This window comes from Sphaeramia orbicularis, chromosome 17, assembly GCF_902148855.1.
Source record: "Sphaeramia orbicularis chromosome 17, fSphaOr1.1, whole genome shotgun sequence".
Classification (NCBI taxonomy): Eukaryota; Metazoa; Chordata; class Actinopteri; order Kurtiformes; family Apogonidae; genus Sphaeramia; species Sphaeramia orbicularis.
Window position 1 is genome coordinate 44,812,290 of NC_043973.1, and position 17,742 is coordinate 44,830,031.

The following is a 17,742-nucleotide window of genomic DNA, read 5'->3' on the forward strand; positions in this document are numbered from 1 at the left end:
TACTTCCTGTGTTTGTCAGTCTTTTAACTCTCAGGGGTCTGAGCCTATTATGGCCGTTTTGGAATACTTTTGATTTTGTGAAATTAGCCTTCTCTTAATAAGTAATGGTTCATTAGTAACACTGATGATTTATTAATAATGATTAAATAGATGAACATATTTCTATTAATAATTAAGAGTTTATATTACTCACTTTTTATGAGTAATTTCCTCTGCCAGGAGGTATTGTGATCACTTTGTTTGTTTGTTTGTTTGTTTGTTTGTTTCTTAGTAACTTTACGGGACAATTATTCCAACCATCTTTACCAAATTGTACCCACAGATAGGCCTAGGGCCTGGGACCAACCTATTAAATTTTGGGCCAAGTAGGCCAAAGTTCAAGGTCACAGCAAGGTCACAAAATCTCAAATTTTTGACCTCACATCATTGAGCAATTTTCGAAAATTCAAAATTATAAGCTTCACCTGTAGCTTATACAATATCTGGTACCTGGTACAAAATTCTCCACATCCACTGTGGAATGTGGACTCTGTGGATATGTACATTTAACATTGAAAATCCCATTTACGACACATTTTTCATTATAACTCAACAAATGTTGATCGGAATTTAATATAATTTGACATACACATGACTGGGACCAAGCTGAAACTTTTTCTGCTGTATGGAAGAACCTTGAAACTGTTTAATTTAAAAATAAATAGTCGATCCACACATGCACACCATTCGGGGTGCTTGGGGGAGGTTTGCATTCTCTGAACACTTGTTTCTTTTAGTGTGTTCCATCCATCCATCCATTATCCACCGCTTATCCAGGGCCGGGTCGCGGGGGTAACAGTCTAAGTAGGGATGCCCAGATTTCCCTCTCCCCAGACTCCTCCTCCAGCTCTTCCAGGGGGACCCCGAGGCACTCCCAGGCCAGCTGAGAGACATAGTCTCTCCAATGTGTCCTGGGTCTTCCCCGAGGTCTCCTCCCGGTGGGACATGCCCAGAACACCTCCCCAGGGAGGCGTCCAGGAGGCATCCGAAACAGATGCCCGAGCCACCTCAGCTGGCCCCTCTCGATGTGGAGGAGCAGCGGCTCTACTCCGAGCTCCTCCCTGGTGACTGAGCTCCTCACCCTATCCCTAAGGGTGCGCCCAGCCACCCTGACCTCGAAACTCATTTCGATCGCTTGTATCCGGGATCTTGTCCTTTCGGTCATGACCCAAAGCTCATGACCATAGGTGAGGGTAGGAACGTAGATTGACCGGTAAATCGAGAGCTTCGCCTCTTGGCTCAGCTCCCTCTTTACCACAACCGACCGATACAACGACTGCATCACTGCAGACGCTGCACCGATCCGTCTGTCAATCTCATGCTCCATCCTTCCATTTTAGTGTGTCATAGCTGTTAAATTTAGTTACAGTTTATTCCAAATATGGGGTAAAATCTACTCAACCAAAATGAATGCAAATTGTTACCTCACTTTTATGGAGTAGATTCTAAAGGTTTGTTTTTACAGTGTACTAGTGAAACCTGCCAGTGTTCACCGCTGTCGTCATATCCATCTGCCGCACTAAAGCCTTCGAAACGACCGAAAAAGGAAAACCCTGCCGTTCTCACCCATCAGGCCTTTTGATCTACTCGTCCCTCAAGAATGATTAGAAAATCCGTCACTTCTGCCTCAAATGGGTTTAAAATTGAGTTTAGGCTGGTGTTGTGCATCGGCCAGAGTAAATCCAAGCGTAATTCCACAGATAGCGCTGGAAATGTTTCACCGACGGCGTCCCGCGTCATCCGTCTGCAGTCGTGTCAGTAGAAGTCAATAAAATCAGCCTCCTAAATCCACTTACTAAAGCTTCTGTTATAGCCATTTCTCTCTCGCGATAAGAGATTAATGTTGTTCCGAAGACTCATTTGTAACTTTTTTATCCTCTTTGGCAGTCGCCTCCGAGCTGAAAACAGCCTTTTATCAGCCCTTCTCTGACAGGCGTACAGTCCGGTATCTAAGCACCAGCCAGCGCCCCGTGGACCGTGATGTATAAAGATGTGTCGCCGGGGTTTTAGTTAATGTTTGACCTTCGACCTGTGATTCATCCTGAAGCATTAGCCTTCGATGACACAAACCTGAGGCCACTTCTTCTGCTCTATCAGTATTTTAACTGCAGAGGAAGGTCTGACGGAACGCCTCCTACTCAGGTTTCCATGCCGAGCTCAAAAAGATGCAACGTTACCATGGAAACAGTCAGCGTAGTTTACTCACCGCAAACTTTATCTGAAGATGTATCTGGCGTCCTATGGTTTTCCATTTCCAACATGGGGTGCATGATTATTCCCAGATTCTGTAGTAGGCTTTGGTTTTAAGCTTTATGGATGTTTAGCTTATTTTCAGATTCATGTAGATGAATATTTGAATAATAATGGTATAAAAACTGCCATTTTCAAACTCCAGGAGCCAAAATAGCGTTCAGAGCAATTTTCGTTGGTCATTTCCTATTGATTTTTGTATTATTTACTGTATTGTTTTTGTACATTTTCTTCATTATGGTGCTCATTTTTCTCATTTTCTTTATCAATTTCTTCATTACTTTTATTATCAGATTTTATATTGTATTTTGTCCACTTTTTTGATTATTTTGTTCTCTTATGCTCACTTTCCCCCACTATCTTGTTCATTTTCTTTATTATGATCATCATTATTTATTTTCATGATTAGTTTTGCTTAATTGCATGGTTATTTTGTTGATTTTGTTGATTATTTTTATTTTGTTGATTATTTTGTTCATATCTTTAAATATATATATGTGTGTGTGTGTGTGTGTGTGTGTGTGTGTGTGTGTGTGTGTGTGTGTGTGTATATAAAACGTTACACTATTTACACTATTTTTATCACTGTTGTTAATGATAATGATTTTTTTTTTAATCATTTGTTGTTAACAATTCCTTTGTCTTTTCTTTCATTTTCCTCACACATACACACACACACACACACACACACACCAATGTATAGTGATGAATATGTTATTAGTATCTGTTTTTGTTTTGTTAAATAAAAAAAAAGTAACAGGAGTGATTTCCAAAGTACTGAAGCACGATACTTATTTCAAAAATGAATTTTGAGTAAAAGTCAATCAATTAATCAATAAATCAATCAATCAAATTTTATTTATATAGCACCAAATCATAATAAAAGTTATCTCATGACACTTAGCATATCACAAGTAAAATTACTGCTTTCAAAAACTACTTCAAAAATTACAAAGTACACAAAAAAAGCTACTCAATTTACAGTAACGTGAGTCGATGTAATCCATTACTTTCCACCCCAGTGACTCCAGTTCATGTCGTCTAACGGGTAAAATATCCTTATGAGAACCAGTGGTCCTGACACATCCTAAAAACTAAAGACGGGGAATCATTTCACTGCAGACACGACACAAATTCATGTGTGGACTGTGAACACAGACTGATTCAGACCGGGTCCAACTGGGCCTGATGAGTCATCATGTCCAAATTACATTCATAATCAGGCCCCACAGTCACCCAGTTCACCACAAAACCCAGTGGAAATAGTCTGGGAACGTCTAAAATGATATGAAAATGAACGCGCAGTCATCTGTCGTTTAGGAAGTACCCCCTAAATCCCAAAGCATCGACGTGGACCAAAGCCCCTCGGAAATCTGCAAAAGACAGGCTTAAACTCAGATCTGTTTACAGACGGAAACACGGGTATTCTTTTATGTATTTTAGGTCTAATTCCTTCATTTTAACTGGTCTACATCTGATGGAATGACTTGAATAATTATAGTGTCTGTTATCTGTGTGTGTTCTAAAAGCTTTGAAATGTTCTGCTTCTACTGACTGGAAAAAAAAAAAAAAATGACAGAAGAAGCTAAAACAGAAGGAACTGGTCTGTGTAAATACATTTAAAGTCATTTTAAATGAATGAGAAAAGGAGAAATGTGGCTGTGGATGTTTTATAATGGATAGAATCAGGTTCTTGGATGCTTTTAAGGAGCATTGGTGTATACTTTTAGGTCCTTTTAAATTATTGTTGGTGTTTTTTTTAGTTTGGTGTTTTATGTATGTGTTTAATGTGGATGTACTGAAATTTCTACTTTTTATAACTTCTGCTGCTGTCTTGGCCAGTACATTGCTAAATAAATAAATAAATAAATAAATTAAAAAAAAAAAAATAAAAAAATAAAAAATAATAAAAACAAAACAAAACAAAAAAAAAATAAATAATAATATGAACAAAAATGAAAGAAATAATCAACAAAATGACCAAAAATTAAAAAAAAAAACAAAAAAAAACCAAACACAAAATAAATATAGTAATCAATAAACTGAACAAAAATCAACAAATCCTACAAAAATATCAACAAATTGAACAAAAATGAACTATGTATATATATATATATATATATATATATATATATATATATATATATATATATATATATATATATATATTTATGTGCATGTTTGTTTTTAGTGTGGATGTCTGACTGAAATTTCTACTTTCTGTATCTTTTTAACTGATTGAATCAGATTCTTGGATGCTTTTAAGGAGCATTGGTGTATACTTTTAATACCTTTTCAATTATTGCTGGTTGGTATTTTTTTGGTGATTTATGTATGTTTTTAGTATGGATGTATGACTGGAATTTCTACTGTTTGGAACTTCTGCTGCTGTCTTGACCAGTACACTGCAAATAAATAAATAAATAAATAAATAAATAAATAAAATTTCTAATAATAACCAAAGCAATAATCACCAAACGACCAAAAATGAAAAAAAAAAAAAATAATAATACAAAATGAATAATCAACAAATTGAACAATTTTAATCTATGTACATGTATGTTTTTAGTGTGGATGTCTGACTGAAATTTCTACTTTTTGGAACTTCTGCTTTCTTGGCCAGAACACTGTAAAAAATTAAAAATAAACAATAATAATGAACAAAAATGAAAGAAATAATCAACAAAATGAACAAAAATGAACAAATGAATCACAAAATTACTAAAATAAAAAAAAAATTCCTACAAAAATATCAACAAATTGAATAAAAATGAGCAAAATAATCAACAAAATGAACAAATGAATCACAAGATGAATAAAATCGTCAACAAATTAAGAAAAAATTTAAATAATCAAAAATCCAACAAAAACATCAACAAATTGAATAAAAATTAGTAAAATAATCAATAAAACGAGCAAATGAATCAAAAAGTTAACAAAATAATCAACAAATCCGACAAAAACATTAACAAATTGAACAAAAATAAACAAAATAATCAACAAAATGTCTGATTTATGTTTGTTTTTAGTGTGGGTGTATGCCTGACACTTCTACTTTCTGTAACTTCTGCTGCTGTTTTGTGGAAATTCTGAATGTGAAGGAGTTGTATTTTCCTGTTTAAATGCAGGTTGATAATACATGTGTTGTACTTGTGTGTGTTTGTGTGTGTGTATGTGTGTGTGTGTGTGTGTGTGTGTGTGTGTGTGTGTGTGCACATGCAGATGGACAGAAGGACATAGAGGAGGAGCTGACGACCGGCCTGGAGCTGGTCGACTCCTGCATCCGATCCCTCCAAGAATCTGGAATCTTGGACTCCCAGGACACTTCAACAGGAGACAGTGAGTATTGTTTAAGAGGAGAATGTTAATACTGCCAGATCAGCCAACACAGGTTTGGAGAAAATAGTCCAAATGTAGTAAAAAAAAAAAAAACAAAAAAAAACTGCAAACATGGACGATGATAGTGAGGATTTTACTTTAAAAGGTTGTGTTTTGTTGTTTTAACATTTAACCCTTTACAGGGCTCCGATCGAAATACTCTGAAATTCAAAATTTCACCCTTAGTGTGTTATCGGACATTGTCATGTACCTCCTCATCAGTTGCCGTGACAACAGTCTCCCTCGTTTTCCCATTAAACATCCGAGCAGCACTTGCTAAAAAGTAAACACATGCAATAAAACAACTGTTAGAAGGTCATAAACTAACGAAAATATCCACTGTTTAAAGCTTCAAAATGTCCATAAAACTTCTCTGAGTCATAAAAGCCAACATGCTCCTGGACCTCACTGAGGCACTGGACTGGACCCATATTTAAGGTTTGCGGAAATTACCAAAAATAGCCACTTGCCCGATTAAGGGTTAAAGACTGGAACAAATTTTGCAGCAACTTTTGAATGAATTTTTCCCCACATCTAACTTCTTCTAAGTGATTTTTCAGCATTTATTTTAATATCATCTGTACAATGCTTTTTCAGTGTAAATCAGGTATTTTCTTTTTTTTCATATCTTTTTGTTTGATTTTTTTTTTTTACATCATTTACAAAATACCCATCCCCCCACCCATTCTCTACCATTAGGGAGCTGTATACACACATATACATACATACATACATACATACATACATACATACATACATACATACTTATATATAACAAAAAGTCGACAAATAAGATAAAAACTACATATACCTACACACATACACACATACATACATACATACATATATACATATACATGTGCACATACACATATATATATAAAAAAGTCGATAAATAAGATAAAACTATACATACATACATACATACATACATACATACATACATATGCATATACACACATATATAACAAAAAGTCAATAAATAAGATTTAAAAAAAAAAAATATATATATATATATATATGTATATATATATATATATATATATATATATATATATATATACATACATACATACATACATACATACATACATACATACATACATACACATATAAACATACATACACATATAAACATACATAGACATACATGTGCATTCACAGATACATATGTACATATGCATACATATACATACACAAATACATACATATATACATCTACATATACATAATAGCAATAATAATCAAAATCATCTGTACATGCAAATATATACATGCTTAAATTCAAATACATGCATATATACTCACACATAGCCATATATAATCAGGTATTTTCTTAATGATCCTGTAGATGTTCATAAAAACTCAGAGCAATTTCAAAGGTTATTACATCAGAACATGTTTTTTACTGTAAAATATATAATTTTCTAAACATAAATAGTTATTTGTCAAACTATGTGCGTTTTACTGGTGAATCAATGTTGTAGAAGATGACAGCATTTCCATGTCACTGATCAGCTGAAAAAGTGCAGTTTATCTCAAATATTGACACGTATTAATAAGGTTAATGTTTCAGTACTAGAATAGTAGATGCATTTGGTCGTCAGCTGCTTATTATTATATGTTATGTATTATTTTAAATGACCTACAGAAACCCTGTTAAAAGTTGTTAAACTGTTTTAGATCAGTAGGTGCTTTTGGTGGCCGCTGACTGTTCAGGAGTTCGAGGGTTCGTTCCAGAGCGGTTGTTTCTAAGAGCTCTCTAACATCTCCCCGTGCTTCAGTGATTCACCCTCATCTTTTTTCATCCGGTCCCGGGGATGATACCCATGTCTTTTTCTATGGTCGACCCCGTGGGAGTGAGGTAGCTGTCAGGAGACATGTGGAGTCGTGCCAGTAGTTTGATATGCTAATCCATCCATGCTGAGGTGTCAGCTGGCCTGCTGTTCACAGAGCAGAGAGAGGAGGGACGCACAAATACACACACACCAATACACAAATACACAACTACACAACCACATTAATGCAGGAATGTGTGCACAGAAATCTACATGTATGAACGAAGAACTTCCAGACCCACATGCATAAGCATCTTATACACATATGCATATGATAAACACTGGAAAACACATATGCAAAATTAACAATGGTAATTTTATTTGATGTATAGAAACAGCTATACAACAAACCACCAGAGGAGGAAGACATAAATAAAAAGAATAAATAGTGCCAGCTACAGATAATAAACTTGTAACGCCATCAGGGAGATGAAAATCTACAAAATACACATGAAATATTTGGTCTAGAACTGTAATAAAGAAATAACCTGTATTTATACTATATTACAGCATTTTCTCAATAATAAGTAAGATATAAATAAAGACAGTCTGTTTGTAAAGAAGCTATATGTAGTATTTCTGCTTTCAGACATAAAAAAAATACTTATCTAATGTGCTGATTTTAGTGGCTGGGTCAGAATATTAACCCTATAACACCAAATGTATCATATTTGATACATGAGTTTTGAAGCCCTCTACATGATCAGTGTGATATTTTTATTCTTGAAAAACCTGATGTATACAATTAGATACATGCAATACACAGATAATCCACCGGGGGGAGGAATTCATTCACAAGAGGCCTTTCCAGTGACACTACAAGACTGTCATTAATGAGGAAGGAGGAAGAACTGTGACGATTTTGAAAAGGAATTCAATTTGTTAGACATGTTTGTGTTATATTATGTTTTTGTTTGTTGAAAAATAATAATATTTGAGCATATGATACAAAACTGAAACTCATACATGGAAATTGATATTTGAAAAAAAAAAAAAAAAATTTTGGTTGTTTCAGAAGGACCAATAAAGGCTCCAGTTTCAAAGAACTGGGATTTTCTGTCAATGATTTAATGGTTCAGGCTTTACAGGGTTAACAATGGTAATTTGATTTGATGTATAGAAAAAGTTATATAATAAATAAATAAACCACCAGAGGAGAAAAACATCAGGACAGAAAAAGTGGTACAGGCACAACAAACCCCACCCCTTGCACATAATGTAGCTCAACTTTATTTACACATTGCAGTTTACAAAACAGATCAACAGTAATAAACAATAACAGATAATGCATAATGCTCGAGGCAAGGCAGGAAGAAAATAAATAATATAAAAATGAAAAAAAAAAAGAAAGAAAATAAATAATATAAATACATAAATAAGTAAACTAAGTAAATAAAATAAGTTAAGGAGTGAACAAGAAAATAAATCACATTTTTTATAATAAATTACAGTTGAAATTCATTACAAAAGGTTTTGGTTTTCACATCTTTAGAGTTTGTACAAAATTTAAGAGTGTCCACATAGGAATTTAAGTAGGATTTAGAGACCACAAGGTTGGGCTTCTTATTGGCAAATTTGCTAGCATGTATATGAAATTGTACTAATAACGAAATGAGATTAATAATAAACAATTTCATTAACAAAGAAACCAAAGAAAACATATTCAATTTTCAAGTTTAGAGTAATATCAAGTTTTCTATTTAAAAAAAAAAAAGACTGACGTCACCAAAAAAATTGAATGACTTTGTTTTAAACTCAGAATTTTGACTTTTTTCTCATAACAATTATATATACAGGGTGGGGAAGCAAAATTTACAATGAACATTTAGTTGTTTTTTCTCAGCAGGCACTACGTCAATTGTTTTGAAACCAAACATATACTGATGTCATAATCATACCTAACACTATTATCCATACCTTTTCAGAAACTTTTGCCCATATGAGTAATCAGGAAAGCAAACGTCAAAGAGTGTGTGATTTGCTGAATGCACTCGTCACACCAAAGGAGATTTCAAAAATAGTTGGAGTGTCCATAAAGACTGTTTATAATGGAAAGAAGAGAATGACTATGAGCAAAACTATTACGAGAAAGTCTGGAAGATACTATTAAAGAAGAATGGGAGAAGTTGTCACCCGAATATTTGAGGAACACTTGCACAAGTTTCAGGAAGCGTGTGAAGGCAGTTATTGAGAAAGAAGGAGGACACATAGAATAAAAACATTTTCTACAGTCTACTCTCGTTAAACCGCCCGCCGTTATACCGCCATTTTCGCACACCGCCGACCAAAACCATTGCACAAAAATCCTCAATGCATTATTCCATTAGCTACCGCCATTTCCGCCTATCGCCATCCGCCAGCCCAGTTCCATGCACAAACAACACTTATACCATTGATTTCCCGACCGTTATACCGCCAGCGTGATTGCCATCGAGTACACATAAATTTTAACAATGCACTGAAACAAACGCGCCAGACGCTGATCACGACAAGCTACGAGTAGGTCTACGGAACGGCCACCGTTCATTTATCGCAGAACACTCAGTAGGTCAGGATGTCGGGAAGAGGACGTGGGATTAAGCCAAAGCCTCAAGATGATGGGGTGTCATTTCCCGACACGGTATAATAATGCTTAAAATGTTTCCCCACTTTAAATGATCCCTTACAACATAACAGAATCAAGATTTATTTAGAAACGCACTTAGAACGGGTTAACGGAGGCAGCATAGATATCATATAGTAAAGACATGCACATTATGGACGCAACCCGTTGTAACACCATTTTCGCTATACCGCCAATTTGGCCGTGAACGGAAGTTGGCGGTATAACGAGAGTAGACTGTATTATGTACATTTTCTTGTGGCAAATAAATTCTCATGACTTTCAATAAACTAATTGGTCATACACTGTCTTTCAATCCCTGCCTCAAACTATTGTAAATTTTGCTTCCCCACCCTGTATATTTATATATATGGCCCTAATCCTCTTCCATATTAAACCTCCTGCGATTTTGCACAGAAATGTATTGTAATAATCTTTCAAATGACCTTTTAATAGTCCGTTTTTATTTATATTGTGTTAAATTCATGAGTAACACTTGCATCAAGAATATAATATAATGATAATATAATGTCGAATTACTCACAGCTGCTGCTTCATTTTTTATTTATTAATTTATTTTCATTTTCCAATAAACAACTTCCTTTCCTTAAAAAGTCCCTCACTACTGTTTATGAACTTGGCACCACCTGTAGTTTTCTGTAGAAATTCATTATATTAGTCCTTCAAATGACCTTTCGCTATTCTGTTTATTGAATAATAATTGCATCCAGATTGTTTTTCAGCACCAGTTGTTTTTAATTTACATCTCGCTTTCTATCGAGAGCATTACATACAGCTTTTCTCTTTTTATTCGACTTTTTTAAAGGGGACGTTTTATGTGCATCTCCTGTCGTGAAAACCCTGATGTCACACACGAATGTCAACTTCACCGACACTATAATTATTCCCAAAGCTGCGCCTCTGCGATGCTAAATAACGCAGTTTTTATATCTGTGTGGATGTTCCATTAACTGCTGATGCTACACCTCACACAGCATTAACCTCTGTTATCCCCACATTAAGTGTTTTCCTCCCAAGTGCATATAAAAGATGTGTTTATGCGACGTTAATAAAAACACCAGGCGCTTATTGCATTTTCAACCAAGTGATGAAGTTAGCGTAATTACCGGACTAATGATCTCACCAAAGCTGCTTTTCTCTACCTGTTTGGAACCCAGAGCTGCTCTTTTTTTACGTTAAATAAACCTCCAGCGGTAAATCTGCCAACACGCCAAAGCAGAAAATCGATGGGCATAGTCGGAGTAATTAAGAGCAAATCAACCGCAAACGATAATTTATGCGTGTGAATACATACAGACATGTAAAGGAGAACATGAGGAGGTGGAGGTGGAGCACACACACCTAGAATAGACCTTTATGTTCTATTCTATTCTATTCTGTTCTATTCTGTTCTATTCTGTTCTATTCTGTTCTGTTCTATTTTATTTTATTCTGCTCTGTTCTGTTCTGTTCTATTCTATTCTATTCTATTCTGCTCTGTTCTGTTCTACTCTGTTCTGCTCTATTCTGTTATATTCTATTCTATTCTATTCTGCTCTGTTCTATTCTATTCTATTCTATTCTATTCTATTCTATTCTATTCTATTCTATTCTATTCTATTCTGCTCTATTCTATTCTATTCCATTCTATTCTATTCTGCTCTGTTCTATTCTATTCTATTCTGCTCTGGTCTGTTCTATTCTATTCTGCTCTGTTCTGTTCTATTCTATTCTATTCTGCTCTGTTCTATTCTGTTCTATTCTATTCTATTCTATTCTATTCTATTCTATTCTATTCTATTCTATTCTATTCTGCTCTGTTGTATTCTATTCTATTCTGTTCTATTCTATTCTATTCTATTCTATTCTGCTCTGTTCTGTTCTATTCTATTCTGCTCTGTTCTATTCTATTCTATTCTATTCTGCTCTGTTCTATTCTATTCTGCTGTGTTCTATTCTATTCTATTCTGCTCTGTTCTATTCTATTCTGCTCTGTTCTATTCTATTCTGCTGTGTTCTATTCTATTCTGCTGTTTTCTGTTCTATTCTATTCTATTCTGCTCTGTTCTATTCTATTCTATTCTATTCTATTCTATTCTATTGTCTTCTTTTCTGCTGTGTTCTATTCTATTCTATTCTGCTCTGTTCTATTCTGTTCTATTCTATTCTATGCAGAGGTTCTCCGGTGTGTATGGTGGTCTCCATGGTGATCTGGTTGTGTTTTATACACCTATGTGGAACTCTGCAGGATGTTTTATATGTGATATGTGTACCCAACTAGAGTGGACATCCCATAATATACAAATGAAATGTGTGTCAATAGAGAACGCTGGTCTGACCATTGTGTACATGACAGCGAGGGAGTAGCAAAGGGCTGTGAGTCGGACATTGGTGGGGACACAAAAGTGCTCCAAGGCAGCACTCCGGAAAGTTGACATTTTTTTGCATTTGTGATCATAATTTCCTGTCATGTAGAGCTGATCAAACCAGCAAACAATCATAGTCAGAAAAAAATACAGTAACTGACAAGTTTATAATGAACATCTGAATGTTTAAGGACAATACAAGAATGTAATGCATTCTGCAAAGTTCTTCTCATGAGGAACATGTGCATTATTATTGAACCAACTGTGGATTTACTGCCTCGCCTCCTCTACCTCCTCCTCCTTCTCTTCCTCTACCTCCTCCTTCTCCTCCTCTACCTCCTCCTTCTTCTTCTCCTCCTCTACACCTCCTCCTTCTTCTCCTCCTCTACCTCCTCCTCTACCTCCTCCTTCTTCTTCTCCTCTACTTCCTTCTCGACCTCCTCCTTCTCCTCCTCTACCTCCTTCTTTTCCTCCTCTACCTCCTGCTTCTTCTCCTCCTCTACCTCCTCCTTCTTCTTCTCCTCTACCTCCTCCTACTTCACCTCCTCTACCACCTACTCCTTCTTGTCCTCCTCTACCTCCTCCTTCTTCTCCTCCTCTACCTCCTCCAACTTCTCCTCCTCTACCACCTCCTCCTTCTTGTCCTCCTCTACCTCCTCCTTCTTCTCCTCCTCTACCTCCTCCTCCTTCTTCTCCTCCTCTACCGCCTCTTCTACCTCCTCCTCCTTCTTCTCCTCCTCTACCTCCTCTTCTTCTCCTCCTCTACCTCCCCCTCCTCCTTCTTCTCCTCTTCTACCTCCTCCTCCTTTTCCTCCTCTACCTCCTCCTTCTTCTCCTCCTCTACCTCCTCCTTCTTCCTCTCCTCCTCTACCTCCTCCGTCTTCTCCTCCTCTACCTCCTCCCTCCTCTCTACTATCTGTAACCTGACATAAATATGTTGATTCATGACATATGATCAGATTGTGGACACACTCTTCATACAGGTTGATGGTACAGTTACTGCCTGAGCGAAAAAGGCTTTTACTTTCAATTATTACATGTAATTTATTCCCCAAAAACATGCATAAAATCACATCATAGAATCACATTTAGAATCTGAGGTTTTATTGTAATTTCCCCACAAATTTTCTTTATTTCTGTTTTTTCACAGTTGCTCTTCCATAGAAATACATGAAAATAATGAGTAAAATAACTTTTAAGAAGTGTTTCTGTTTAGCATTAAATAGTGTCTTTTATTCAGTATCTGTATTGCTGAGCCTCTGCAGTTCTATACCCTTGAACTAACTTACACTTTGACCCCTACAGAAGTGTCTTATGACCAGTTTTCTTTTCTTTGACATCCACACACACACACACACACACACACACACACACAGGCGTGCACATGCAGGCAAACAAACACACACATGTCCAAATGCACATGTAAATGACACCACTGATATTCAAATCCATTTAGCTGACGTGACCCAGGCGGAACAAATACAAACATATTGACAACTTACGTTAGCGGTCCAACTAGCAGGTTCCTTTTACAAGTAGACGGAGTGACAGAGGGGACAGCCAATCACATGTACGTTAGCAAAACCAAAGAGCCAATCGGAGAGCAATATTTACATTAGAGGCGGGACTTCCAGCAGAGACCGACTGTTTACCCTTTGTGTGCTATAATCATTGACTTTCTTTCTTTATTTCGGATCCCCATTAGCTGTACCATAGCTACAGCTGTTCTTCCTGGGATCCTTACAATAATCTTCACAACTTGTCAATGCAAATAACATACAATATAATCATACAAAACAATTTTCACATACTACATAACATACAATAAAACAGACAAAAATACAGACACGACAGCTCCTTTAGGTCAGCAGCGGTATAATATACAGGGTGGGGAAGCAAAATTTACAATATTTTGAGGCAGGGATTGAAAGACAGTGTACAGGGGTTGGACAAAATAATGGAAACACCTTCACCTCAAGATGATAATGCCCCAATCCATACAGCTAGAATTGTTAAAGAATGGCATGAGGAACATTCTAATGAAGTTGAGCATCTCGTATGGCCGGCACAGTCCCCAGACCTCAACATTATTGAGCATTTATGGTCAGTTTTAGAGATTCAAGTAAGACGTCGATTTCCACCGCCATCGTCTCTAAAAGAGTTGGAGGGTATTCTAACTGAAGAATGGCTTAAAATTCCTTTGGAAACAATTCACAAGTTGTATGAATCAATACCTCGGAGAATTGAGGCTGTAATTGCCGCAAAAGGCGGACCTACACCATATTAAATTATATTTTGCTGATGTTTTAAGGTGTTTCCATTATTTTGTCCAACCCCTGTATGACCAGTTAGTTTATTGAAAGTCATGAGAATTTATTTGCCACAAGAAAATTGACATAATAGAAAATGTTTTTATTCTATGTGTCCTCCTTCTTTCTCAATAACTGCCTTCACACGCTTCCTGAAACTTGCGCAAGTGTTCCTCAAATACTGGGGTGACAACTTCTCCCATACTTCTTTAATAGTATCTTTAAGAAAGTCGACATTGCTGTGTGATGTTCTGTTGGTAGCATGTTCTAAAAACAGCAGAATCCAGAGGGTTTAGATCTGGGCTAGAAGGCGGCCATAAACATGATTCCCAAAAATTGCTAAAGTTGGATTTGTTGCTGTTGTCAACAAGTGTTTTGGTGTTCTTGTGTAAAATTTTAACTTCAAATCATATTTTACTGCATTTCTAACGGTCTTGTTGTCTACCTCAAGTTCAATTGCCATTTTTCTCATGGATTTGGTTGGATCCTTTAGGATTTTGGATTTGAGAGCTTTAATAAAAGCTTTGGTACGTTTTTTTGTTGCTTCCTCCACTTCCAGACTTTCTCGTAATAGTTTTGCTCATAGTCATTCTCTTCTTTCCATTATAAACAGTCTTTATGGACACTCCAACTATTTTTGAAATCTCCTTTGGTGTGACGAGTGCATTCAGCAAATCACACACTCTTTGACGTTTGCTTTCCTGATTACTCATATGGGCAAAAGTTTCTGAAAAGGTATGGATAATAGTGTTAGGTATGATTATGACATCAATATATGTTTGGTTTCAGAACAATTGACGTAGTGCCTGCTGAGAAAAAACAACTAAATGTTCATTGTAAGTTTTGCTTCCCCACCCTGTATACAGTACATATATTCAGTTAACCCAGGTATCAATCATCTATGGTCAATAGATATTTCTTAACTGATTTCTTAAATTTCATTTTACAGTTTTCTTGTGTGATGTGTTCCGGTAGTTTGTTCCATTTGTGCACAGCTCTGTTTATTCCTATTCTTTTCATTGTATTTGTTATTAATTTTTTGGGTAGTGTTCTTGATTTGACTAAACACTTTGGACAGCGGCTGTATTAATAGTGACTGCACAGTAGCGGCTGGATATTGGTAGGGACGTGTCCCTAGCATCCCTACGTAATTCTACACCTGCATTACAGTATAAAGACATAATGGAGATATAGTCCTCATTATGTGACTGCACTGACATGCTCGCTTTGTTGGACTGTATGTGCATATTTGCACGTTTTTTTCAATTATTTTGGTAATCTTTATTCATTTTTTTCCCATTTTATTTATTTATTTATTTATTTCATTTTTGGTTTATTTTCTTGATTATTTTGTTCACTTTTTGCTTCTTTTCTTTATTACTATGTTCATTTCTATGATTATTATGTTAATTGTCTTGATTATTTCACTAACTGTTCATTTTCTTCAATACGTTATTCATTTGTGTTTATTTTCATCATAATTCTGTAAATTTTTTTTGAGTATTTAGTTTATTATTTTTGATTACTCTGCCCACTTATGCTCATTGTCCTCAAATTCTGTTCATTTTTGTACACTTTATTCATTGCTTTTGAATTTTTGGTTTATTTTCTTGATTATTTTGTTCGCTTTAGCTCAGTTTCTTCACTACTTTCATTCATTGTCTTCATTATATTATTTTTTTTATTTATTTATTTTTTACTTTTTCTTATGATGTTCCTCTTTGCCCATTTCCTTAATTATCTCATACATTTTTGGTCATTTTCATCTTTTTTTTTTTTTTTCTCTTAATCCCTTTATTCATTCTTTTCATTTTCTTTTTTCCTCATGTTCATTTTCATTCATATTTCATTCATTTTTCTTGTTACTATACTCAGTTTTCCTCCTTTTTCATTTACATTTTGTTCACATTTCTTGCTTTTATTCATTTTTGGTTCATTTTGTTCCTTCAGTATTCAGTCCGGTCTTATATTTTACATTTAAAAACCCTTTAAAAACGCTCATATACTGTATGTGGATTAATTTTCAGTAAAAACCGTTGTAGATGATAATACATTTCAGACGTGCATGCAGGTGTTTTGCAGATGTGGAGTGTGTTCATGCATGACTCCACGGGGCAGAAGTGAGTGAAGCATGAGTCTGTGCGCTCTGAAAGGAAATCACAGCCGACACAACCCGTCTTATGGCACCCCATTACTTCCATCTGATACACTAACACACCCTTAACCCTTCCTCTGTACACACTCGCCCTCTCAGATGGATTCAGCGTTTGCCATCTGACTGATAATGTATTTATGAGGCCCTTCGCTTCCCTAAAGGCTCCACTACCCATATGAAACGCACCTAAAGTGGCACGCCAAAACTGTGGAAAACATCCCCTGGCTTCGTACACATCTGAGCTATGTGCATGTGTGCGAAAAGTGTGAGTGAATCCAACCGAAATAGGCCCGCAGAACAAATCCTCCCGTTGCATTATGGGGGTTTTTTATGCCCATGTATGTACCTATGTGTGTGCGCACTCAGCCAACATGAGCTTATATTGGACACAGAGGCCTTGACCTAGTAAACTCATACGGCGCCCTTAGCTTAATATCGCTTCGTAAATAATGCAGCGTCACCAGCTCCACAGCCCACAGGAGCCGTTCGCTTCACTTTGACCGTTCACTTCGGTCGACTTTTACTCGTCCACAGTCTTCATTCACCGGCTTTACAGATCCCACGCAGCAGATACTAAAACCGCCGGCGTTCTTGTCTTTAATGATCACAAACAAGCTAAGATTTTTGTGTATTTTATGATTTCTTTGTCATTTTTTCTGTATTTTCTTGATTATTTTGTCAAATTTCTTCAATATTTTGCTCTTTTTTTTTTTCATTGTCTATTATGTTCATCTTCTTGATTTTTTTTTTCTTTTCCTTTTTCTTATTTTATTAATTTTTTGCCAATTTCCCAAATTTTTGGTCG

At 35.8% G+C, this 17,742-nt stretch overlaps 1 protein-coding gene across 1 annotated transcript in view; it reads left to right on the top strand.

The window, feature by feature from the left end:
- ctnnd2b (catenin (cadherin-associated protein), delta 2b) overlaps positions 1 to 17,742 on the top strand; it is a 595,920-nt gene that overhangs the window by 269,795 nt on the left and 308,383 nt on the right. The window contains exon 5 of the mRNA XM_030159817.1: positions 5,512 to 5,628. Coding sequence (XP_030015677.1) covers positions 5,512 to 5,628 — 117 coding nt within the window. The remainder of the gene's footprint in view (positions 1 to 5,511; positions 5,629 to 17,742) is intronic.